Here is a 27,170-nt window from a genome sequence, read left to right on the forward strand (position 1 = left end):
AGGTGCCTGGACCGACACCCGGCTCAGCCTCTCAGCAAGACCCTAAGAGCCTGATCGGGCCGCCCCCACCCCCTCCTAAGCTCAGCGTTCCAGTGAGCGAGAAGGAAGCAGAGCAGAGAGCTGACAGTCACCATCTCTCTGCTCAGGGAGCTGCGGGAACTGAGTGAATTTCTTGGTTCTCAGTGTAGAGCAGGGGTGTCAAACTGGCCGCCCTCCAGCTGTTCCGAAACTACAAGTCCCATCATGCCTCTGCCTGTGGGAGTCATGCTTGTAACTGTTAGCCTTGCAATGCCTCATGGGACTTGTAGTTTTGCAACAGCTGGAGGGCCGCCAGTTTGACACCCCTGGTGAAGATGCCCCGGGGGACAGATGCAGCATCAGACCCATGCTGCATTCAGTTTGGGGTTTCTTTTAGTAAGGACTGGTAATCTGAAATATATAACTTTTTGGGTTTTGGGTTTGATACCACTTTAAAGTATATGCAAACCTAATGACCAAAATATTTTTTAAAGCTTCAACATGTTAAGGTAAGTCCAACTGAACTTTCAGTTTAAAAGAGAAGTATGGGTTTCATTTTTAGCATCATCCTGTTCCCTGTGAGCTGCAAATACATAAAAATATTTATAGCCCTCTGAGAAGTGCACACTTTTAGCTAGATTCAGAGAGAGTTAGGCCGGCGTATCAGTAGATACGCCGGCGTAACTCTGAATCTGCGCTGTCGTAAGTTTAAGTGTATTCTCAAACTGAGATACACTTAAACCTAGCTAAGATACGACCGCCTGCGCCGTCGTATCTTAGGGTGCAATATTTAGGCTGGCCGCTAGGTGGCGCTTCCGTTGAGTTCGGCGTAGAATATGTAAATGCCTAGATACGCCGATTCACGAACGTACGTGCGCCCGTCGCAGTAAAGATACGCCGTTTACGTAAGGCGTTTTCCGGCGTAAAGTTATTCCATCAAATAGCTGGCCTAGTCAATGTTAAGTATGGCCGTCGTTGCTGCCAAAAGCCTGATAGCCAGTCACTGGCAAGATAGGGAAAGTCCTCCCATTAAAGAATGGTGCAATAAAATAAATTCCATTCAAAACTTAGGCCCCGTACACACGAGAGGATTTATCCGCGGATACGGTCCACCGGACCGTTTCCGCGGATAAATCCTCTCGAGGATTTGCGAGGATTTTGATCCGATGGAGTGTACTCACCATCGGATCGAAATCCGCGCCGAAATCCCATCGCGATAACGTGTTGCGCCGTCGCCGCGATGATGACGCGGCGACATGCGCGACGCTGTCATATAAGGAATTCCACGCATGCGTTGAATCATTACGACGCATGCGGGGGATTCATTCGGACGGATTGATCCGGTGAGCCTGTACAGACCAGCGGATCAATCCGTTGGGATGGATTCAAGCGGATAGATTTGAAAGCATGTCTTCAAATTTTTATCCGCTTGAAATCCATCCCAGGGGATAAAAATCCGCGGAAACAGATCCGCTGGATTGTACACACCAGGGGATCTATCCGCTGGAGCCGGTCCGCGGATCAATTCCAGCGGATGGATCCTCTCGTGTGTACAGGGCCTTAGAATTTTTAAGGCTAAGTGACATAAGTGACATAGATGAAAAGACCTGTTCTAAGTGGTTGGAGTTCAAACATTCCATGACATTTGCGGAGCTAATGGGTGCATAGGGCATAGGACCTTGTTAGATTCTTTGAACTTTAAGGTTAGATATAACATAAGAAAGGTAATAATATAGAAAATAAGAATAATCAGAAGATACAGAAAGGCAACTGGAGGTCCAGGGGGAGGGAAGAGGGGGGGGGGGAGGGAAGTGGGGGGGCGGAAGGGTCACAATAATAAAGATAGAGAATTAAAAAAAAAATGTGTTAAAGTAAACAAAATACATACTTGTTTCTCTTGGATTAAAAAAATAATTTCCACATACAAAACATCCACATATGATGCGAAACCATGAAGGAGATATGGCGGGCAAATGAATGGCGGGCAAGGCTCGCTACCTTCTCTCGGTAATGGTTAAAGTCTGAAGTGGAAAAAAAAAAAGAAAAAAAAAAAGTATGGCCGTCGTTCCCGCGTCGAAATTTGAAAATTTTACGTTGTTTGCGTAAGTCGTCCGTGAATAGGGCTGGACGTAATTTACGTTCACGTCGAAACCAATGACGTCAATCACGTCGGGGTCACCCTCCATTAACATAAAACACGCCCCCTCATTTGAATTAGGCGCGCTTACGCCGGCCCCATTTACGCTACGCCGCCGTAAGTTAGGAGGCAAGTACTTTGTGAATACAGTACTTGCCTCTCTGACTTAAAGTGGAGGTTCACCCGCAATTTTTTTTTTAAGATTAGATTCATGCTCATTTTGTCTAGGGAAATCGGCTAGTTTTTTTAAAAACAAAGCAGTACTTACCGTTTTAGAGAGCGATCTTCTCCGCCGCTTCCGGGTATGGTCTTCGGGTCTGGGCGTTCCTTCTTGATTGACAGGCTTCCGACAGGCTTCCGACTGTCGCATCTATCGCGTCATGATTTTCCGAAAGTAGCCGAACGTCGGTGCGCAGGCGCAGTATAGAGCCGCACCGACGTTCGGCTTCTTTCGGCTACTCGTGACGCAATAGATGCGACCGTCGGAAGCCTGTCGGAAGCCTGTCAATCAAGAAGGAACGCCCAGACCCGAAAACCATACCCGGAAGCGGCGGAGAAGATGCATCTCTAAAACGGTAAGTACTGCTTCATTTTTAAAAAAACTAGCCGATTCCCCTAGACAAAATGAGCATGAATCGAATCTTAAATTTTTTTTTGCGGGTGAACTCCCGCTTTAAGGCGGGGTAGCGTAAATACGATATGCTACGCCGCCTTAAAGATGCGGCGCCCTACTTGAATCTGGCTATTTCTGTTCAAATCAAGGAAAAGTACCAGTGGGAGGGGCTACGGCCTTATTTGAATTCCTATGCCGACAGTCTTGTCAGGATCCACCCTTCCTTATCCTCTGTTTGATTGATGTTGTTGGCCCCCTCCTCCTCTCACAGGCCGCACAGCACAGATTGAATCTCTTACAGACAGCCTCTTTCTGCACACTGTGTGCACACTGCCTGCTATGCTGCAGTTCTCACCTGTGAAGTTCCCAGATAAAAATGGTTGTGCAGCATAGCAGGCAGCTACACAGTTTGCAGATAGAGTCTGTCTATAAGAGAATTTATGCGACCTGTGTACTATGTGAGGGGAGGAAGGTAGGGGGTAGGGGAGAGGAGCTGCGCTGCCTGTGCTCACACTGTGTAATTAAGGAAAAAGGGGTGGAAATAGGGCCCAAAGGTGTCCTTGCCTCCAATTATGTAAAAAAGAACTGGCAGCGGTTTAACCTAATAACATTTTTATTCAAAAAGTATTTAGAAAAGTTATTTAAATTCAAAAAGGCATAAACAATAGTAACTTGCACACAATAAAAGTGACAACGTTGTCAATTAAAAACGCATGCCCATGAGCTCGGCCATGCCAACATTAAAGTGGAGTTCCACCCATAAATATAACATTACATCAGTAGTTTTAAAAAAATGTCATTAGTCCTTTACGGAAAAAAAAATTTTTTTTAGATGCCTTCAAAGTGTTGTTGCTAGGCAGAATAGTTAATCTTCCCACTTCCTGCACCTAGGTGCTTAATGCTTCCTAACCTACACCGCACAGACTTCTGGGAATGTAGTGGGTGTAACTTTCCAGGAGTCTGTGCACTCCCCAGTCTCAAAGAATCATGTGACTTGGACAGCACAGGTGCTGAAACCTTATCTGACACTGCTTGTGCAGCACTGAGCATGTGCGAGATCTGCAAGGCTGAAATCCAGGAAGTCATACAGTCTGGCTTCATGATGCCCACACTTAAGATGGCCCCAGTCAATTTCTATTTTATAAAGTGTCTAAATGCTGTAACAACCTAACAAACAGACCTTAGTTTACAGACTAACTTTACTAGAATACATTAAGCTTGTGTATTACAGGGGTATTTATATTTAAAAAGTGAAATTGTGGCCGGAACTCCGCTTTAACCGTGCATGTCAATCAAATCAACCTAGCAAGCGTTGTGATATCTTGTAATGATGTATAGAAGTAGGACAAGGTGAGTCCTGGGAAAACTCAGTGGCACGCAAAGATTGAAATGACTACACTAACTCAAAGGATCAAGGCACCCACATCCCAAATTGGAGAATTTATAAGGAAGTAGAAAGGGGGATTTTAATCGTGCCACAGGTATAAAAAAAACTATATATATATTTTTGATACAAATGATTTTCTTGATATCAAAATATTAAAAAGAGTGAACAAGGTTCACTCTCAAGAATGCAGAAATACATAAATAACCTTTTATCAAGAAATACTGGAAATATTGAATAATAATGTGCATATGAAACTATAATAGCTGTATAAATGCCTGTTGGGCTCTACATGTTTCGCCGTAGTGCTTCTTCAGGAACTGTAAAGCATATATTGGCTACAAAGAATGCAAAAAATAAATATAAGATACATAACATATACGACAATCAAATACAGTATGATAATGTATAGGTGAACATCATAAAGTGAACATAAATCTAGAAAAATGCAACAACAAAAAATAACCCACAGTAATTGAGGACCTAGGGTCTCTTCTCTTTTCTGTTCTTTCTGCTTTCTTTTATTTCTCTTCTTTGTCTTTTCTTTATCGTATTTATATCTTTCTCGCATGACTAATGCCGCGTACACACGATCGGAATTCCGACAAGAAAACCGTGGATTTTTTTCTGACAGAATGTTGGCTCAAACTTGTGTTGCACACACAAATCTTGTTGGAAATTCCGACCATCAAGAACGCGGTGACGTATAAAACGTACGATGAGTCGAGATCAATGAAGTTCAATAGGCAGTTCGGCTCTTCTGCTTGATTCTGAGCATGCGTTTTTTTTTTGCGTGTCGGAATTGCATACAGACGAGTAGATTTTCGATAGGAACTTTTTCTGTCTGAAAAATAGAGAATCTGCTCTCAATCTTTTGTTGGCGGAAATTTCGACAGCAAAAGTCCAATGGAGCATACACACGGTCGGAATTTTTCCACAAAAAACTCACATCGTACTTTTCTTGTCTGAATTTCCAATCGTGTCTGTGCGGCATAAGGTGTTCCTGACTGCCTGAAGTTTTTTATTCTTTGTTTGGTGTTTCATGTTTGTTCTGTTTTTGGGTATTAACCCTGCGTCCTATGAGGCTTTGGAGTCTTGGTATTGTGCACCTATACAGTATGTTTGGGATCCATGGTCCTAGAGAGCTATACGTTTTAGCACATTATATTTCATACTGTTATGTGGAAGGTATAACTCACGCCTGTATGTCATGGGATCATAGGTTTCCATTTTTATTTTGCTGTACCCAATACCTTATTTATGTATGTCACAAGGTATCTGTGTCATTTCTCTTTTCTATGTTTTTGCTTCAATAAAAAAGATTGAAAGTAAAGTGGAACGAAAATCTGCTGTGTGGTGGGTGGACTTTTACAGTGAGTATATGCGGCTTCTAAAATTCCAGCCAATGAGGCTGTAGCAATGTTCCTGCATGATATTAGCCCTCCCACTTCTCTTGTTCACACGTTTTTGTGCGTGTTTGCAAATTGAAAGTGGGCCAGTCGGGATGAAGTCCAGGGCCAAATTTTTGTCCCAGTCCAACCCTACCCGTATGTGTACCGCGGGAGGTGTGAGCTTGTTAGCTTCACACTTGATGTCCCGCAAAGCACACACAGGAGAGAAGGGGGGAGATGGAGCAGATTGGCTGTGTCATCCCATGCGAGAGAGGATGGAGGGAGGGAGGGAGAACTGTCGGCTCTGAGTTGTATGAGAGACACGCTCTCCGATCAGAGCTGTGGGACTAGCAATCCTGCTGCCCCCCCCCGACAGTGGTGGAATGCCAAGGCCCGGTCGCAAGTGCGACTGCTGCGACCTGGTAGTTCCGCCACTGGCAAGAGTCCTAACACCACAGGCACCTTCAAGAGCCTCTATACCACAGGTCTCAAACTGACGGCCCTCCAGCTGCTGCGAAACTACAAGTACCATCATGCTTCTGCCTGTGGGAGTCGTGCTTGTAGCTGTCAGCCTTGCAATGCCTCATGGGACTTGTAGTTTCGCAACAGCTGGAGGGCCACCAGTTTGTGACTCTTGCTCTATAGAGTACATAGTTTCTTTGATTTCTATCAGAACTCCAGGAAAGGTTGTTTTTTTTGGGAGAGACTGGGGAACCACAAGATAATAAAATTATGTTTACATTCTTTGTTGCGTTTACATTACTTAAAATATCAGTTTCGCAATGAACATACATCAATTCGTAGAATTACACAATTAGGTCATCCAATTGCTCTCCAGAGTACAGGTCACAATGTCTTCAGTAGATCATTAGCTCTGGCTCACCTCTGGCTGGCCCCAGGTATATTGGGAAAGCAGGCATTTCTAACCTTTAAAATATATTACATTACAAAAGGTTAGAAACATGCCCGAAAAAACTAACATATATACCTTTAACAACATAGGTAAATATGTTTACTCTTAAAAAAAGGATGTCATTATATAGCGCACCCCACGTAGGAGCTGCCAGGCACACCAAATTTTTACAGGCACACTTAGGGCCGGTTCACATTGCAGCGTGGTGTAAAATTGAACGTGATTCGCACCGCACTGCAAATATCATGCGTGCGATGCGATTTCAACCATACGGATAGTATGGCTGAAATTGCATCGCATTCGGACTAAACTCGCACAGGACCCTTTTTTTGGTCCACAGCACAATCGGATCGCATGGGTGTTCACACCTATGCGATCTGATTCACGTCCGAAATGACAGTTCGCAGTGCGATATGCGAGCTGAAATGGGGGTGTCATTAACAATGTATTAACACTCACCAGAAGTTCGCATATGGCAGTGCGAACTGCGGTGCGATGCGGGAACCCGCAGTGGATTCACAGGATTCCCGCATCGCACTAGTGAGAACCCAGAGTTACAGTAAACAGTCCAGCACTTTTTTTTTGTATTTATTGAGTGGATAAAATTTGGATAGGGATTAGAGAAGTTATGGGATGTCAACTTGACCTCGGATACTTCAGGGACAACCGTTCATATGTACAGCTATATACACCCCTCTTCCTCCAGCACTGACTTGCTTGCAGAAAAGAGACTCCGATGGGACACTTTAATAGATTTAACCAGATTAGCAAAAGCCCTTTACAGGCAGGGATCCCGGGTCCCTTTGGTGTGTAGAGAAAAGTCCAGTGTTCAGTTATATCCTAGTGGCTACTGTTTCCAGCACCACCTCTTCGGGCACTGCCAGCCCACCTGGCTACTTTTCCACAGTCCTCCCAGACTGAGACTCTCACCAGTCATCCGGCTGACTTCTGGAGATCTCCTGGACGTGCTGATTCTCACCCGCTGTTCTCTCACCTGCTCCTGTGCATCCAGGACAGGACTCCTCCTTGTGTTTTGAGAGGATCCATCCAGCACCCGAACCCCAGGCCTAAGGTCACCCCCCCAGCCTCCTCTGCTTTGCATCTCCAGCTTCCACCCAACTTCCCCCTGCTGGCATGACTCAGGGGGCCAGATTCATGTACAATGGTGCAGATTTGCACCGGCGTGGTGCATCATTTTTAGACTACAACGGTCCAGCGTGGAGCAGCAGTTAGGTGATTCAAGAAACTTTTTTTGTCTACGATGCCCCAGCGGGGCGGATTTTAGACGGCGTAAGGCGGGGTAAGGCCAAATGGGAGTCACCCTATGCTAATGAAGTGCCGACCGTGGCGCAGGGGTCACGCCGGGGCGCATTTTAGACCGCACATGCTCAGTGACATCCAGGGGTAAATGCCCCAATCTGCACATGCTCAGAACTGCGCCCCGGCGTGAGCCCTGAGCTCCGCTGGCCCACTACCAACGCCCAGTCCATAAATCAGCCCAGACTTCCGCCCAACAGGTGCAAATGTAGTGAAGCTTTTTTTTTCCAAGCTAGGTTGTTTGCATTGTGGTGGGGCAGTTATGGCTGATGAGGAATCCTCAGGTGGGCGGATGACCAATTTCAGCCCAGAGGAGAGGGCTGTAATTATTGAGGGCCTCTCCCAACATGGGGACCGCCTCTATGGGCCACAGAGTGGCTGCACCTGGCATGTTGGCACACAGATGTGTTGTCCAGCAAGTGTTGTTGCTCAGTTCGTTTGTAACGCTGCTGCTTTAGCTGCTCTCCAGCTGACCTCTGCAAGTTTGGTGCAAAGTTACCCCTGCTTTTATGAGGTGTAACTTGGCGCCGGAAATTTCAGCTCCGCGCACCGGGAGTAGCCTGCGCCGGTCAAGCTTAAGTTGATGAATCGGCCCAAAAACCTCATTTGCATATTTAAAACACAAAAACCATGGCCGCGCCAGATCCAACCAGCGTAAATCTGCGCCAACGCCGCGCCGGCGTGGAAAGGTTACACCGAGGCGATGAAGTCTATTTGGAGGCGTAATCTGGTTCTCTGGGTACAGCGCAGCGATCCGCCAGTGCAAATCTGCACTTACGCCACGCATCTACCAAAAAAACGGTGTAAGTGCTTCATGAATCTGGCCCAGGGTATTTAGGAGATGCCCTCCCCCTGTCAGCCTACTTGTGGAAAATTGGCTGGGGCCCTTCTCAATACTCCAGGCAGCTACTCCTATCCTCCCTCTCATTCTTCTGGAAGCTTCTCTAAAGTTCCAGCAAGTAGGGGGAGGTACCAGAGGTAAAAGGAAAAGAAGAAAACGGGTCCTGTCAAATAAGAAATCAACAGTAGAGAAAATTCAAACCGTAATGCCACTTACCAAAATATGGTACTGTTGTCGTAGCCAAACCAAAATATGCATACAAGAAAAAACCCAGGTATGATTGCGGCTACTTCCGCAACAGGGTCTTAGTCAGGATTTTAATTCTAAAAAGTACAACATTTATTAATTTCACAATGGGCGCAAAATGTATTATCTCATGATGCGACTATAAATACTGATACAGCTTCATTCACAATGCTTTAACCACTTAAGCCCCGGACCAAAATGCTGCCTAAAGACCCAAGGGGTTTTTACAGTTCGGGACTGCGTCGCTTTAACAGACAATTGCGCGGTCGTGCGACGTGGCTCCCAAACAAAATTGGCGTCTTTTTTTCCCCACAAATAGAGCTTTCTTTTGGTGGTATTTGATCACCTCTGCGGTTTTTATTTTTTGCGCTATAAACAAAAATAGAGCGACAATTTTGAAAAAAATGCAATATTTTTTACTTTTTGCTGTAATAAATATCCCCCAAAAACATATATAACATTATTTTTTCCTCAGTTTAGGCCGATACGTATTCTTCTACCTATTTTTGGTAAAAGAAATCGCAATAATCGTTTATCGGTTGGTTTGCGCAAAATTTATAGTGTTTACAAAATAGGGGATAGTTTTTTTGCATTTTTATTTTTTTTATTTTTTTTACTACTAATGGCGACGATCAGCGATTTTTTTCGTGACTGCGACATTATGGCGGACACTTCGGACAATTTTGACACATTTTTGGGACAATTGTCATTTTCACAGCAAAAGATGCATTTAAATTGCATTCTTTATTGTGAAAATGACAGTTGCAGTTTGGGAGTTAAACACAGGGGGCGCTGTAACATTTAGGGATCACTGTGTATGTGTTTACTAGTGTAGGGGGGTTGTAGGAATGACGTCTTCGATCGTGTCTTCCCTATAAATGAGATGACGCGATCGATGCGCCGACACAGTGAAGCACGGGGAAGCCGTGTTTACACACGGCTCTCCCCGTTCTTCAGCTCCGGGGAGCGATCGCGACGGAGCGGCTATAAACGAATAGCCGCGCCGTCGTCCCGGATCGCTCCTGAAGCCACGGGGACCGCCGCATGTACCGGGGGGGTCCCGATCGGACCCCCGACCCACGTCAAGCAGGGCACGTATATATACGTGGATGTGCCTGCCTGTGCCATTCTGCTGACGTATATGTACATGAGGCGGTCCTTAAGTGGTTAAAGGTTTTTCTGGAAGGGAAAAAACACTAAGGCCCCGTACACACGACCGGATCTATCCGCTGAAACTGGTCCGACGGACCAGTTTCAGCGGACAGATCCGGTCGTGTGTAGGCCCGAGCGGACAATTGTCCGGCGGATCGGACAGTTTCCAGCGGATCAAAATTTCTTAGCATGCTAAGAAATCTATCCGCTGGAAACCTGTCCGTCGGACGTGTTTGGTCGTCTGTACAGACTCACCGGACACGTCCGACCGACCGCCATCCCTCGCATGCGTCGTACTGATTCGACGCATGCGTGGAAGCTTTGAACTTCAAGGCCGCCCACGTCGCCTCGTCATCGTCGTGGCGACGGCGCGGCCACGCCCCGCGTATTGTTTACGCGCGGATTTCTGTCTGATGGTGTGTACAACCATCAGACAGAAATCTCCGGGCGGACATGTCTGCTGAAAACGGTCCGGCGGACCGTTTTCAGCGGATTGTCCGTCCGTGTGTACGGGGCCTAAAAGATGGTGCTATAAAAACAAACAGAAAACACGAAAACACACACAACAATACAAAACACACAATCAAAAACAAGCACAAATGTCCGGACAACAGCGTAATATTTACACGGAAAATGTCGTGTGATAATTGTCGCATTGATGCAAAAATGCATGTAAAAGATGAATGAAAAGGAATTCAGTAAAACGTTTTGTCAGTTTCCCTGTGAATGACCCCCGGGGGATCTCGATCATTATAAGATTACCCTGAAACTGAATAATTCCTAGATAAATGCTGATTAATTTGGAAAGTAATGTTTCTATAACATATGCCTTGTTTCCACTGCACGGATCGGTTCGGGTCAGAAAGAATGGAGCGGTTAGAATGGGACCGGTCTATTCTGCAGAGCATTTCCACTGCAAATCGGACCATCCGGGACCATGCAAGGTTTAGAAAAAAAGCCTAGCACATCCACCAATCAGTGAGATGTATTTGTAGGTCCGCCCTAATGGAACCATTCCATTCTCTATGGCCCCACATCTGAAGCAGGACCCAGAATGGTCCGGTACGGTTCGCTTTTATGGCACGCTTTCATAATGGAAACACCCAAAAAAGCGTACCGTACCGAACCGTACCGAACCGATCCACTCAGTGGAAACGAGGCATAAGTGACCAGTGATCAGATCTTGTCGCTGATTAATTAGAGTAAATATCAAATAACTCCCAAATGTGCTTCTGATCCCAGCGCTTAAGAGTATAAAAAAAAATTATATAACCTGCAATGCAGCTGCTGTTATAATACAAACAAGGTAATAAAAAAAACTATGCTTCAATTAAGAACTATATAAAGTATTAACAGTGCCTAAACTGAAATCTGATTACTGTATTTATTGGCGTATAACACTCACTTTTTTACCCTGAAAATAGAGGGTAAGCTGTGCCTGCGTGTTATATGCAGGGGGCTGTGGATTTTTTTTCCTGAAACTTCCCTCTTAAAAGGAGTTCTAAAGGAATTTTTTTTTTTTTGCTGAAATGACTGTTTACAGGGTATAGAGACATAATAGTTAACTGATTCCTTTTAAAAATTGATAAAAATCAATCATATAATGTACCTGTAGTTTCTAGTTTCGTTTTTGCATGTTGTTTCCTGCTTCTGTGATGTACAGAGCCACAGAGCCAATAAAGGGCAGTGAAGGTTTGGAAAACGAACTGATTGGTGCTGAGGGGTTTTAGACACACAGTAATCACACCTCCTTGATTAGTGACCACAGAGAGAAAGCTTCCAGTACTGTGGTTATCAGGAAACAGACAACCAGGAAGTGTGGAGAAGAATTACAGCAACTTGAGAGCAAAAACGAACAATGAGGACATGAAAACAGCACTGCATTAAGGTAAAGGAAGCTATTAAAGCGGTTCTCCACCCTAAAGTGGAGTCCTGCTGATCGGAACCCTCCCTCCCTCTGGTGTCACATTGGACACCTTTCAGGGGGGAGGGGGGTGCAGATACCTGTCCAAAGACAGGTATTTGCACCCACTTCCGGCCCGGCATTCACGGGCAAAAGACGGGCATTCCGTCACATCCCGTCACCCCCCCCCCCCCCCGTTGTGTGCTGGGAACACTCGGCTGCCAGCACACAGCGGGAGCCAATCGGTGGGCGCAGCGCGACTCGCGCATGCGCCGTAGGGAACCGGGCAGTGAAGCCACAGCGCTTCACTTCCTGGTTCCCTCAGCGTGGATGGCGGGGGGAGCAGCAGAGAGACGAGCGATCGCTCGTCCTCTGCTGCGATCGGCGCTGGACTCCAGGACAGGTAAGTGTCCTAATATTAAAAGTCAGCAGCTGCAGTATTTGTAGCTGCTGGCTTTTAATATTTTTTTCCCATGGCACATCCGCTTTAAGATAAAAAAAAAAAAAAATCCTTTTACAAACCTTTTAAAGTTAGGGTGCGTGCAGGGGTGTATTTAGGTTTTGTGCTGCCCTAGGCCTGACTAAACTTGTGCACCCCCTAATTTAAATATGACCCACCCCTTCCTGTCAAGGTCACACCCCTTGCGGTTTAAGACCCACCCTGAAATTTTCAAGTGGGGACACTAGTTCTGATGGCCTGGGGGGGGGGGGCAATGGATTCCCTTAATTTGCATAGATTTCCTCTCACTTCCTGTTCGGCTATGGGGCTGGAAATGAAGGGAAATCTCTGCAATGGGACAGGGATGGTAAAAAATTAGAAGCCCCCCCCCCCCCCACAGTTGCAGAATGCCAACCGCCCACATACTGGAAGCAGTGCGGACGATTTATGGGGGCGCTAAACTAATTTGCCCTACAGTGTAGCGCAAGCCGGCGGGGACACTGTCCGTGCTGCCCCCCTGCAAAGTGCTGCCCTAGGCCTGGGCCTTGTTGGCCTAGGCCAGGATACATCATTGCAAACATTGGCACAGACTTAGCTATCTGTCACTGTGAGATAATAACTATAAGATAGAGGAGGGGATTTACTAAAACTGGAGCATGCACAATTGGATGCATGCAGCTCTGCATTGAAAACAACCAGCTTGCAGGTTTCATTATCAAAGCTTAAAGTGGTTGTAAAGGCTCAAGGTTTTTTACCTTTGTGCATTCTATGCATGAAGCTAAAAAACCTTCTCTGTGGACTCACTCCCGATTGGCTCTGTTGCTGTCAATCACCCTCACCCCACGGCTTCTCAGCTCTTCATTGGATAGATTGCTAGCAGTGCAGCCATTGGCTCCCGCTGCTGTCAATTAAATCCAATGACGTGGCCGCCAGGGGGTGGGGCGGAGTCATACACTCAGCGTCTATGAAACAGGAGCATTCCCACAAGGTAATTTGATTGAGAGCTAGTGGTTTGGGCTTTAAGGGCACACAGTACAATTTGTATGAAACTAGAAAATTTATTGGTATGAAATATCATAAAATCAGTTATAAACATAAAATCAAAATAGAAATCAAATGAATAGCTGGTTCTACAGAGGTTATCACAAAAATTATATGATCTCAGTATACAGAGGCTTAAATATAAAGCAGAGTTGTAGATACGATCTTATATTGTGTAACCCAAGTAGTATTCCGGAGGATATGGAGGGCTTGCTCTACATGTTGCGCGCTTGAACTAGCGCTTCCTCAGGAGCATAGATATTTGAATCTAGTGAAACATATATACAAGAAACAAAATAAGTTTACAGGTATACATACATTAAAATGATATACAAGTTTAGACATATGCACAAAAAAGCAACGTACATATAAGACAAAGACATACAAGTAATGAATAAATGAAGGTAAAACAAACAGATTCAGTAGTAAATGTGTGACAGAACATCAAGGCAGCATGTCACCCGAAACCCAATAAGAGAAAAGCAGAGAGAGGCAAGAAGAAAGGACAGGGAGAAGAAAAATAAAAGAAGGGGGAGGGAGGGAAGAGGGGGGGGGGAGGGAAGGAGAAGAGGCATGGAAAACAAGGCAAGAGGGGGGGGGGGGAAGAAAAAAAGGAGGGGGGAGGAAGGAAAAAGAAAAAGAAAAGAAGGTATCCCCCTTGGGATAGAGCTTCCCAGAAGGAGTTATCTATTGCGGTGAGGAGCGGCCCCAGAAGCAGGGCCGGATTAACAATGGGGCTGATGGAGCTGCAGCTCCAGGCCCCTTTCTCAAGATAGGCCCATTTGCCCAAAAAAAAAAAAAAAAAAAAATTTTTTTTTTTTTTTTAAGATTTTTTTTTCTTCTAAGATCGAATTTGGGGGGTTGTAGCTCGATGACCAGAGGTCACAGAAACCCCACATTTGGGGGTAGGCATGGGAAGACCTACCCCACAACTGGTTAAAATATGGGGTGGCTATCATTTATGGTTCCGGAGATACGGGCCTGCTTGCACAGCCTGTCAGAAGCTACATTCAGAGCGGCCAATATAAATACAAGCTGACACACTACAGCAGACTGATAGGATCACAGTGCTTATAATAATTATTTGTATATTACTCATGGTAATTAACCCCTTGCCACCCAGGCCAATTCTGACACTTCTCTACTACATGTAAAAATCATCATTTGTTTTTTGCTAGAAAATTACTCTATGGTGGTCTTTGCACTTTTTATGTTGCAGGGTAGAGAGCTGCACGATTCTGGCTAAAATGAGAATTGCAATTTTTTTGCTTAGAAGATAGATCACGATTCTCTCACGATTGTTGCGGCGTAACATCATCTTTCACATTAAAAAAAAAAAAAAAAATGGGCTAACTTCACTGTTTTGTGTTTATGGTTTTTATTATTCATTGAAGTGGGAAAATGCAGTGTGACATAACATATTGCAGCAATAGCCATTTTATTCCCTAGAGTCTCTGCTAAAATATATATAATGTTTGGCAGTTCCAAGTAATTTTCTAGCAAATAATATTGCTTTCTAACTTAAGAAACAAGTGTTGGACTTTAAGTGGTTAAATTTAGTTACAATGTTAGTTAGTTACAATGTTTCATTTTGTTTACCAACTTCGCAGACTGCCCAGATTTGTTCTTTACACACAGAAGTGTATCCCTTTGATCTAAGAAGGAAGTGTCAGTTACAATGTTTCCTGTTAAAAACTTGGCAGACTGCCCAGATATTTTCTTTTCTTCTGTCATACCCTACACACTCCTCTCCTGTACATAGTGCCCACTGTCATACCCTCCACACTCCTCTCCTATACATAGCGCCCACTGTCATACCCTTCACACTCCTCTCCAGTACATAGTGCCTGCTGTCATACACTTCTCTCCTGTACTTAGTGCCCACTGTCGCACCCTCCACACTCCTCTCCTGTACATACTGCTCACTGTCATACCCTCCACACTCCTCTCCTATACATAGTGCCCACTGTCATTAGTGTACACTTAAATTTTCAGACTGAGCCCTCCAGTGCTGCGCTGCGATGAATCAGGCGGGGCCTGGACACTTCCATCTTCACCCGGTCTTCCTTCTGGGTTCTGTGCCTTTGGTCACTTGCCTTGGCTGGGCTGCGTTCATGTCCTTCCCACGCATTTATTTATTATTTATTACACCCCATTCACACCTCCGCGACAAAACGCCCGACGCCGGCCGCTCGTGCCGCTGGAGGGGAGAATTCCCATTGCTGTCTATGAGATGGTTCACATCTCATAGACGCCGTACACCTGCGGCATGAAAAAAAGTCCCGGACCCTTTTTTTCAGGTGGCATTGGCGTTCGGCCATACAAAGCAATAGGAAGGATTTGTAAAAAAAAAGTTACACTATTCGCGGCAAAATACGCCGCATACGCGGCGTTACTTGTCGCGGAGGTGTGAATGCAGCCTAAAAGGCCCCACCAAAATCCTTAGCACCAGGCCCATGATGTTCTTAATCTGGCCCTGCCCAGAAGAGGACGATTGCGGCCATTCTGTGCAAAACGAACTGCACAGTGGAGGTAAGTATGACATGTTTGTTATATAAAAAAAAAAACTGAACCCATAGTGTCACTTTAATGCTGTTTTATGTGGAACTGACATTTTCAATATCGCATGCAGTATTTGGTCAATATGTGTCATGTGAACCAAATACCGCATGCAATATGGTTTAGTGAATGGAGCCCATATGTCAAAATTCTGAGATAACACAGGATTCTGACACATTAACTCAAAGCACTCTGTTATTATAATATGTCAGCATTCTGAGATAATGACACAGAAGTCTGACATAGTAATTCTGAGATGCTATCTTAAAAGTCTGAGATAATAAAAAAAAATTTTTTTGTCCCCGGTGATACAGAAGACTTTAAAAGGAAATGATTATAGTAACCGGAAGAAGTCATATAGAGAGGACAAGGAGCAGAGGGTGGGACAGCGGAGATAAGATACTGCTATATACAATAACGCCAACGCAAAATAACAAGCTGTCAAAAAGTAACACAGAAAATATCCCAGACTTAGAATTACAGCACTGTGACGGATTAAGAGTTAATAGAGGGTGTGACAACTTGTAGGAAACACTCCTTCCTACTCTCCAGATTCCTATATGTTCTGCTGGTCTGCTGTATATATATACTTCCTGTAGCCCTGCCTGGCAGTGTGTTGTATGTGAGCACAGACATGGCGTGGAGCCTGTACCTCCTTATAGCTGTACTCATACTGTTCCTTGTCAGGAAGGTGTTTGGTAGGCAAGGTCGTCTCCCTCCAGGACCCACACCTCTACCTGTCCTGGGAAACCTTCTACATCTGAAGAGCCGAGAGACACACAAGCCTATACTAGAGGTGAGCAATGGCAAGAATCATGATGCCAGAATCAGTCAATATGTAGCGAAAAGCATGAATTTTCTAATTTAATACACTGGAGTTTAGAGGAAAAAAAGTTAACAGTGACAGCCGGGATGTGATGGTTTGGTAAACACAATCCAGACACCATTCCCTAGTTTTCATGCAATACTGTCATGCCGCGTACACACGGTCGTTTTTCGGCATGAAAAAAAACAACATTTTTCAGCATGTCCAAAAAACATTTCCAACTTCATCATTAAAAACGATGTTGCCCACACAACATCGTTTAAAAAAAATGATGAACAAAGCGCGGTGACGTACAACACGTACAACGGCACTCTGAAGGGGAAGTTCTATTTGCCTTTGGGCTGCTTTTAGCTCATTCCTTGTTAGTAAAAGACGATTCACGCTTTTTTGTCTGTTACAGCGTGATGAATGTGCTTACTCCATTATTAACGGTAGTTTTACCAGAACGAGCTCTCCCGTCTCATAACTTGCTTCTGGGTTTAAAACGTCATTTTAGCCCACACACGATCATTTTTTACAACCCGAAAAACGACATTTTTAAAAACGACATTAAAAAATGCAGCATGTTCGAAAAAAAAATGTGTCTTTTTTCCAGAAGCCGGAAAACGATGTGAAGCCCACACACAATGATTTTAAATGAAGTTTTTAAAAATGTCATTTTTTTTCATGCCGAAAAACGACCGTGTGTACGCGTGTGTATGCGTATTAGAATATGCTTTTTTGGGTAACAGAGATTACAAAGCTAGAATGTGATTGAGCACATAATAATGTATGCTCTTGGCTTTATGTAGTCATTCGTAGTTGCTGCTTTAAAGATAAACTCCAGGCAAACAAATAAATACACAGATGAAATACATACATTTCTTGAAAAAGTATTCATACCCCATAACATTTTCCAAATTTTATCATGTTACAACCAAAAACGCAAATGTATTTTATTGGGATTTTTTGTGATAGACCAACACAAAGTAGCATGTGTAGCACTACCCCTGATGGAGCTGCTGGTTTGTTTTGGGTCTACACTCTGACTATCAACCCCTGAAACTGGCTCGAACCCTCTCTTGGCACAACTGGTATAAATGAGAATTGTGGACCCCACAAACTGCTGGAGAACACAATATTTTATCACACCACAGTAAATATGTAAATAGATCGTTACCTTGTGTTGCACTGGACCCAGTGGCGTATCTAGGGTATGGCAGCCATGGCAAGTGCCATGGGCACCATATGAAGGGGGCGCTGTTGAGTGGCTGGGCAGCAAGGCACTTACCAGGGCCTGAGGGTCTCTTCTTCCCTCCTCCCGAGCATAGGCAGGATCTCCTTTTCAGCACTTTTGCTAATGGACAATGGCAGCGCTATCCCTGCTGCGTTCAACCACAGCCCTCCCCTGTTCTCCCAGGCTCTCCCATTCCATCTGGTCAGATTGGCAGCGCACAAAGAAGGAGGAACATCAGTTTCTCCCTCTCCTCTGAAAACTGAGGCCTTAAGTGATGAAGATTTCATCACTTCCAGTATTGTTCTGCATTTACCTGGCCTTGGAGAGCAGAGGAGAGATCAGGGGTCTAATAAACCCCAGATTTCTCCATAAAGAGGATATGTCGCTACCCAAGGTATCACAAGGGATGATAAATATCACTATTTTTGTTGGCTGTTTTTTTGTTAAGGTTATCTGAAAGATGGGTTTTAAATGTTTCGACAGGGGCGCAGTTTCAGTGCTTGCCATAGGCGCTATTTTCACTAGATACGCCTCTGACTGGACCCACAGGAGGACAGACAGACCGCACACAGGTTTGCACTTAACCAAAGGAACTTTACTTGGTAGACATAATAGTAAAAGAACAAAGGTAAACAAGTAATGGACTACTTGCAGGGCCCTGCAGGAGTTAAAAAGGGAAAATAGCAACGAATAACCTGTGTAAGTGCACAGCAAAGGGATTCCTTCAGTAAGATATTCACACTGAAGCACCTCTTAGCCAGGCCTCACCCAGCTCTCTCTGATAAGAATTCTGTGCAGCTTAATATAATCAAATACTTAGCTAAAAGGGTATATAACGGTATTAACAACTCACTTTGCCTAACAGACAGTCTTTAAATCAAGTACCTCACCAAGGTAGTTTGGTTGATCAGACCAAACGTCAATCCGATCGTTCTCAATATTTTATTTTATGCATATTTTATTTGCATGCGGTGGTGCACAATGATTGATTTGTAATCCAAAGGGAGGAACAGATAAACTGATGCAAAACGCCTGGGCAATAAAGTCACAATGGCAAGTCTGCACGAATCACTCTCCTGCAATACAGTCAGTATACTTGGGCAGGTGCCCGTCTCACAAACCAGACTAGGCCTTGTCTTTCCGGATGTCTCTGTCTGTGAAACTTTCATACATTTTTACAAAACAAACATTTCTGAAAAGTGTGACGTTCATTTGTATTCAGCCCCCTTTACTCTGATACCCCTAACTAAAGTCTAGTAGAACTAATTGCCTTAAAAAGTCACCTAATTAGTAAATATAGTTCATCTGTGTGTAATTTAATCTCAGTATAAATACAGCTGTTCTGTGAAGCCCTCAGAGGTTTGTTAGAGAACCATAGTGAACAAACAGAATCATGAAGGCCAAGGAACACACCAGACAGGTCAGGGATAAAGTTGTGGAGAAGTTGAAAACAGGGTTAGGCTATAAAAAAAATATCCCACATCTCACAGAGCACTGTTCAATCCATCATCTGAAAATGGAAGGAGTATGGCACAACTGCAAACCTACCAAGACATGGCCGTCCACCTAAATTGACAAACCAGACAAGAAGAGCATTGTTCAGAGAAGTACCCAAGAGGCCCATGATAACTCTGGAGGAGCTGCAGGGCTCCACAGCTCAGATGGGAGAATCTATCCAGAGGACAACTATTAGTTGTGCCCTCCACAAATCTGGCCTTTATGGAAGAGTGGTAAGAACAAAGCCATTGTTGAACGAAAACCAGAAGTCCCATTTGCAATTTGCAAGAAGCCATGTGGGGGACACAGCAAACATGTGGAAGGTGCTCTGGTCAGATGAGACTAAAATTAGCGTTTTTGCTTTTAGGCTTGTCGTGACATGTCACTGATCGTTGTTCCCAATGACAGGGAACACGATCAGTGACAATGTCACCTAGGCAGAACGGGGAGATGGGTTTACACTAACATCTCCCCATTCTTCAGCTCTGTGACCCGATTGCGGGACACTGGCGGCGCGGTCACGGAGCTCACGGCAAGAGAGCGCTCACAAAATTAGATTTTGAAAAAAATAATTGCTCGTCTTTCAAAATGCTTGTTAACTGCGTCACTCGTAAACCGAGATTCCGCTGTATAATCCACCTGGATGCAGAAAGTAGCTGTGATGATATGTACAGCTTTACTAACACATGTCAAAGTTGCAAAATTGGGCTTAGGCATTATGGCCCAGATTCACAAAGCACTTACGCCGATGTATAACAAGTTACGCTGACGCAAGTGCGCCGTCGTATCTGTGCCCCAGACCCACAAACAGATATGCGCCTAAAACCAGGCTACACCCCGCCGACGTATCTTGCTTACGCCGGCGTAGAGTGGGCGCACACTTAGGCTGGGAGCATGGTGCCGCTCCCATTGATTAGCCATTCAAACATGCAAATTAGGGAAAATACGGCGATTCACGAATGTACGTGCGCCCGACGCAGGCTACGCGAGGTGCGCCTAAGTTGTATGTTCGGCATAAAGTTATTCCCCATAAAGGAGGCGCAACCCAGCAGCAGACATGCAAAGGTCTGCACCAGGGAATACAAGCCGGCGTATTTTACGTTGGACGTGTGTCTGGCTGGGTGTAGGTTACGTTCACGCCGTACGCAGTGATCCGGCGTACTTTAGGCAGTTGTTTCGACGTGGTTGTGAGCAGGCGCAGGGGGATGCGTCAACGTCACGGCGCATGCGCAGTTCGTGATACGTACCTGTCTGTCGCTCGGCCCAGCATTTGCATGGGGTCACGCCTCATTTGCATGGGTCACGCCCACTTCCACCTACGCCGGCGTACGCCTTCGAAACCCACTCCACGCTGGCGCAGCGTTGGGAGCACTGGCTTGCTGAATTCCATGCTTGCCTCTCTGCGCTGCGTTGACGTAGCGTACAGTAGTTATTCTACGGCGGCGTAATGTGCGCCGTGCTCTCTGTGAATCTGGGCCTATGATTTGTTTTACCCTTAGGCACAAAGGGGTTAAAAATGGGAGAAATTACAAAGGGGAAGAGAGCAGAGCAAGACAACTTCTTGACAAAATTACATTCCAAAAGTCAATGGTAACATTCACAATTAGGAAGCTTCTGTTTTTGGATACTCTGTAGACCCCAAAAATTGTTTTTTGGACTTTTAATCCTCTTCTAGCTTTTTATTAGCATGCTAGGTAGCCATGATTATTATTATTACATCTTTGAAACTTGATATTTCATTGTCAAAGGAAACGATCAATAAGCTACACATCATGAAGCAGACCCATGTGCATGAAGTGAGATGAATGGCTGCCTCAGCCAGGCCACACCTCCAATTTTATTTCATTATCTTGTTGATAAGCTCTTTATAGATTTCAGCAATATAGTTTATATCTGCTTTCTGTGCAATAGGTTTCCTCTGGAGATGGCTAGAACATGTTTGTCGGTGAGCAATCTAAAACCGGAAATGTTCTAAAAATAGGCTTAGAAAAAGAATGACTGCTATTTATAGCAACACTTGATTAGATGGCCTTGCAGATATGTTCTACATATAACTGGCGCATACATTTTATTGCTCAGCTATGCAGAAAGCTCAGCAATTATTATCACATAGAGAGTGATATGACTGACTCGGTTCCAAAGATGGCTTTTGTTATTGTTACATAAAGTGATTATCTCTGTAATTTCCTCTTGTGGTTAAAGTACTACTGGGTAGGGTGTCGACCGATATCTTTTTTTTCAGGGCCAATACAGATTTTTCGCTGCCTTTCAGGCCGATACTTGATATCAGGTGCCGATATTCTGTACATTTTAACTTTTTATTTTTACATTGTCCTTTTAAATTTTATTTTGTTTTTTTAATCACTGTTATTGCTCTCACAAGGCATGTAAACATCCCTTGTGACCGTAATAGACAGCTCAGGTACTCTTTATGGAGGGATCTGGGGTCTATAAACCCCAAACCCTCCTCTGCACTTGAAAGTATTCAAAACGTCAAGATTGGCATTTTTGAATATTTCCTAATTTTTAAAACTGGCGCCTTTAGGATGCCAGTAATCCGGAGCTGATGTCAAGATATCGCTTCCGGGTAACTAGATCCGAACAAAGCCGATCTGCTTTGTTTGGGTCTTCGGCCAGCTGGTTGCTCTGGATTCCCAGTGGGATAGGAGACCGGGTGGAGGGGGGTGTCCCCTCCCACGGCTTGTAATAACAGCTGAGTGGCTGCTGAGCTGCATCAGTTGTTACAAGAAAGCCGACCGTCCAATCTAAAGAATGCTCCCGGGATGATGCCTGCAGCTGCAGACATCACCCCAGTACAACCCTTTAAAGCAGTAACATCGGTAAGTTTGTGACCAACACCAATGCTTCAAAAGAACATCGTCCTCACCGATAATCGGTCAAACTCTACTACCGAGTAGGAGTTATTGTAACAGTACACTAATGCCGCGTACGCACGATCGGACATTCCGACAACAAGACCGTGGATTTGTTTTACGACGGATGTTTGCTCAAACTCGTCTTGCATACACACGGTCACATAAATGTTGTTGGAAATTCCGAACGTCAAGAACGCAGTGACGTATAACATGTATGACGAGCCAAGAAAAATGAAGTTCAATGATTCCGAGCATACGTCAAATTTTTGTGCGTTGAATTGTGTACATACGGTCAGATTATCCGACAACAAATGTTCGAAGGAGCCTATACACGGTCGGAAATTCTGACCGTGTGTACGCGACATTAGAGCCGCACTTCTGGCTTCCCGCCGCATTGGATTAGTGTCTATTACAGACAACAGTTCCGGCGTTGTGCCTTCACCTCCTGCGACGTGCCAGAACCGCAGGGGAACACGTGAGGTGCACGGTGGGCCGATGAGAGACCGCAATAATACGGTTCATTGGTTTACTCACGGTTAGCAGAAAGCCTCCCTGGGCCGGTCGCACAGTGAAGGGGAAGACAGCACGAAATCCTCCGGGGCACGCTCTGTGATAGGGAAACGCCAGCCAAGATGGTGGTTGAGGTGCCCGTGATGACAGGGGTGTTTAGAGTGCTTGTGGCGGCTGGGTCCCTTGATGGTATTTGTCGTGACGCCAGTACCGTTAATAGTGGTACAACCAGTTGTAGTAGCGATGTTGAAGAATGAGGTAGACAGTGGTAGGATACAACTCACAACTTTTACTGTGACTGGTTTTGGTTGCAGTACAAACATCCAGTTAGAATACAGTCTCTGGGTAAATAGAGGAATTCTGCTGATCCACTGCTAATAGGCTTTAGTAGGCCTGGACTCAGGCTGTAGTTCAGTATAATGCTTACTTGTTTTTCTGGTCCCTTTTGAATCCAGTGACATTGGTGAGGTTGCCGGTGGCTAAGAAATCCTTCACCTTTATTCTCAAAGGTCCTTGCTGCCGATTACTGGCTTTTATCCTTTGATTTTAGCAGTTCCAATTTGTCCCTTCTCTAGACTGACCTTCTCTCACCTTCACATTCTGCTTTCTCCCTGCACACTCTCCCTGAACTGAACAACTGACCACAGATAAACCTGAGCTGGGATAGATATCCCAGAGTGGTGCTATCCCCATCTTGTGGTGGGAAGTATGAAGCACACTTGACCAACCTATGAACAGGGATACCACAGGTGTAGCAATGCAAAATGACATGCAATATAGCAATGACAAAGAAGTAATACTTTTGCAGTTCCCACATGTCCTGAGTGGGACGCTGCACTCCTCCCCCAGCTTAGCCATTCACAAGGCACAGTCTGCAATGAATGACATGCCCATTACTGGAGCACCAGGGCCCACAATAATGCTCATGATCTATCACGCCTCTACAGTTACAATACAATTCATTACAGGAGGGTTGGGAGAAACTGCTTGTGAGAACTTAGAATTCAAAACCAAAAGCAAGAAATACAAAAGACATTATTATTGAGGGATAAACTAATGGAGAAAATAAAAGTACAATGTTTAGGTGGAGGCGGGATAGACTTCCCTGAAGAGATGAGCTTTTATGGATTGCCTAAGGTGGGCGGAGAAGAAGGTATTGATACAGATTTGGGTATCGCGTTCCAGAGATATCAGATATCAGAACGCGGTAACGTAAAACACAACAACGTGCTTAAAAAAAACTAAGTTAAATGCTTCCAAGCATGCGTCGACTTGATTCTGAGCATGCGTGGGTTTTTGACCGATTGGTTTTTCATACTAACGATCGGTAGTGACCTATCGGTTACCAGTCCATCGGTTCAATTTTAAAGCAAGTTCTCATTTGTTTGACCGAAGGCTAAATAACCTATGGGGCCCACACACGATCGGTTTGGACTGATGAAAACGGTCCTTCAGACCGGTCTCCCCTTGCGATCCTAATATGTGTACGCGGCCTTTGAGTTTGGTCTCCGGTCCCATGGGAGCGGATATGGAGAAATCCTGGAGCGTAGCACGGGAGGGTGTGACAAGAAAACTAGATAATGAGAGATCTTGGGAGGAAAGAATGGTGTGGTTGATATTTTGAGGTGAGGTTGGTGATCTAGCTGGAGAGGGTGGGGTGGGTGTTCATGGCTTTGTATGTTATTGTTAGTATTCTAAATTTTATTTGTTGGGCAATCAGAAGCCACTGGAGCAGCCACCAAACATTGGGTGAGGTGAAAAACTCATATATTCCCAAATAAAGAATATTGTGCTAAAATGTCTATTTGAATTTGGTTGACTTCTAGGATACTTTTAGCTATAAACACAAAAATGTAGCGTTGCATTTTAAAGATTCCGTTTGGAGCCAGATGTCCCCATACAAAATGCAACATTTTGAAAAATGTAATGGTAAATGGATATGTAACTAACTTTCTTCCTCTTCCAGCTCAGTAAGAAATATGGACCTGTCTACACGTTGTACATCGGGCCACAGCCTGCAGTGGTGCTGGTCGGATACAAGGCTGTGAAGGAAGCTTTAGTTGACCATGCAGAGAAATTCAGTGGCAGAGCAGAGGTCCCAATTGTAGATCTTACCAGCAAAGGATATGGTCAGTTCTTCTTTACAAGTCAATCGTTATCCTATTCTTTATATTTATTACAATGTGATGCAAGAAATCTTTTATTTAATCCTTTTTTGCCGTTGTCTTCTGGATTAACCCCTTTAATTTAGGCATACCATTAAAAATTCAACAGGAAGTATTTAGATATAGGTCAGCATCATGCATTCAAATTATTATTTTGCGTAACAAAAAAAGTTACTTTTTTTTGCTCTGGCTATAATCAGGTGCTTCAAAAAAATACACCCCCCTCTTGCCCCCACCATAGGAGTCCATGAGTCCGCTGTCCTGAAAGGGGCTGGGCGCATGGATAGGGAGGACACTTCTACTGAAATATCTCAACCCCCCCCTCCCCCATTGGAGCTTAATTGTAGATAAAAAATAAAAAGACAAAAGTTTTAATTTTGTGTCCTTTGCTGTTTTACATTATTTTAGCAGGCCAGCTACAAAGGGCAAGTTTATCTGTCTCAGCTCTCTGAGTTTCTTTAAGAAAAGGCAATATTTAGATATAAACTCTGGGGTTGACATATAATTTTTGCTTTGTACTAGGACTTGCCTTTAGCAATGGTGAACGCTGGAAGGAACTCAGGCGATTCTCTTTGACCACCTTGCGCAACTTTGGAATGGGTAAAAGGAGCATTGAGGAACGTATACAAGAAGAAGTCCAGCATCTTTTGGAGTTTTTTCAGGAAACCAAAGGTGGGCAGATAGCTTTCACATTACAGTAGGTGTAAAGTACAGTTGCTACAGACAATGTTTGGTAGACTGTGTCTAATGATTTGCACTTGCCTTAAGACTTGGTTGCCTATGACTTGGCTGCAGGAGCCTTAATCTACTACAGATATGAGTGATCCAGGTAGAAGTTAACCACCTATATTATTCTGGAGGACAATAAAAATATTGGTTGAGGACCAGATAAACATTCTGATGCAGCTCTTAAATAAATTCCTTGGAATATGAGATCTAAGTGGAAATCACCAGCAGAGGAGGTCTTAAATGAGCCATAAGGGGTCCTTCCAACATTTGGCCCTATCCTACCCAATCAGATAAAAGGGTCTCGATTGCTGTGAGATCAAAATCATTCTGCAGAGGTGAAGACCCTGTGCCCTGGAAGAGATTGAAGGGTCTTGAATTAGACGATGCTGTATACTGTATGTGCGGAGCATCTGAAGTTATTCTAAGTTGTTATAGACTAGGAAATCGAACTGGTTACAATTATGCCTTGTACACACCGTCAGACTTTTGACCATGCAAAAGTCCACCGTGAGTCCGATGGAAAGAAAGACGACAGGTTCTCTATCTAAGGTCCGTCGGAACTTTCGAAAAAAAAAAAAAAAGTCCAAAGGAGGCTACACACGATCGGACTTTCCTAGAAAAAAAGCCCTTCTGAGTTTTTTTCTCTGAAAATCCGGGCTTGTGTACGAGGCATAATGATAATAAATGAAAAAAACAAAACCAAAATATCATTGTATCCTGGTTGCGGTCGTTTGTCTTCCTTGACCTTCTGTCTGGATGCTTGATTATATTTATCTGCTACCTGAACCAACCGCAAGCCCTACAATGTGGTGCTCCCATTTTATGTGTCACCTGCTTAGATTCTCTGCCATGAAACAAACCTATCACTGATATTACAGAAGATTCATAAATATTCAGTGGTGTTCCTAGACTTGTAAAGAACTGGGGTTACTTGTGAGAACGTCATTGGTTTTGACGTGAATGTAAATGGCGTCCAGCCCCATTCACGGACGACTTACGCAAACAACGTAAAATTTTCAAACTGCGACGCAGGAACGACAGCCATACTTAACATTGGATATGCCACCTAGGGGGCATGTTTATCTTTACGCAGCGTATCTCTTACGGAAACGGCGTAAATTTACTGCGACGGGCAAGCGTACGTTCGTGAATCGGCGTAACGACTCATTTGCATATTCTACGCCGACCGCAATGGAAGCGCCACCTAGCGGCCAGTGTAAATATTGCACCCTAAGATACGACGACGCAGACCGTCGTATCTTAAGCATGTTTAAGTGTATCTCAGTTTGAGAATACATTTAAACATACGACGGGCTTAGATTCAGAGTTACGTCGGTGTATCTACTGATACGCCGGCGTAACTCTTTGTGAATCTGGGCCAATGTCTGCAAGGTAGA

At 44.5% G+C, this 27,170-nt stretch overlaps 1 protein-coding gene across 1 annotated transcript in view; it reads left to right on the forward strand.

The window, feature by feature from the left end:
- The first annotated feature begins 16,337 nt into the window (after positions 1–16,337).
- The window catches only part of LOC120913365 (cytochrome P450 2G1-like), a 39,570-nt gene continuing 28,737 nt past the window's right edge, over positions 16,338–27,170 (forward strand). The window contains exons 1-3 of the mRNA XM_040323244.1: positions 16,338–16,750; positions 24,846–25,008; positions 25,567–25,716. Coding sequence (XP_040179178.1) covers positions 16,589–16,750; positions 24,846–25,008; positions 25,567–25,716 — 475 coding nt within the window. The 5' untranslated portion in view covers positions 16,338–16,588. The remainder of the gene's footprint in view (positions 16,751–24,845; positions 25,009–25,566; positions 25,717–27,170) is intronic.

Source organism: Rana temporaria, chromosome 9 (assembly GCF_905171775.1).
Source record: "Rana temporaria chromosome 9, aRanTem1.1, whole genome shotgun sequence".
Lineage (NCBI taxonomy): Eukaryota > Metazoa > Chordata > Amphibia > Anura > Ranidae > Rana > Rana temporaria.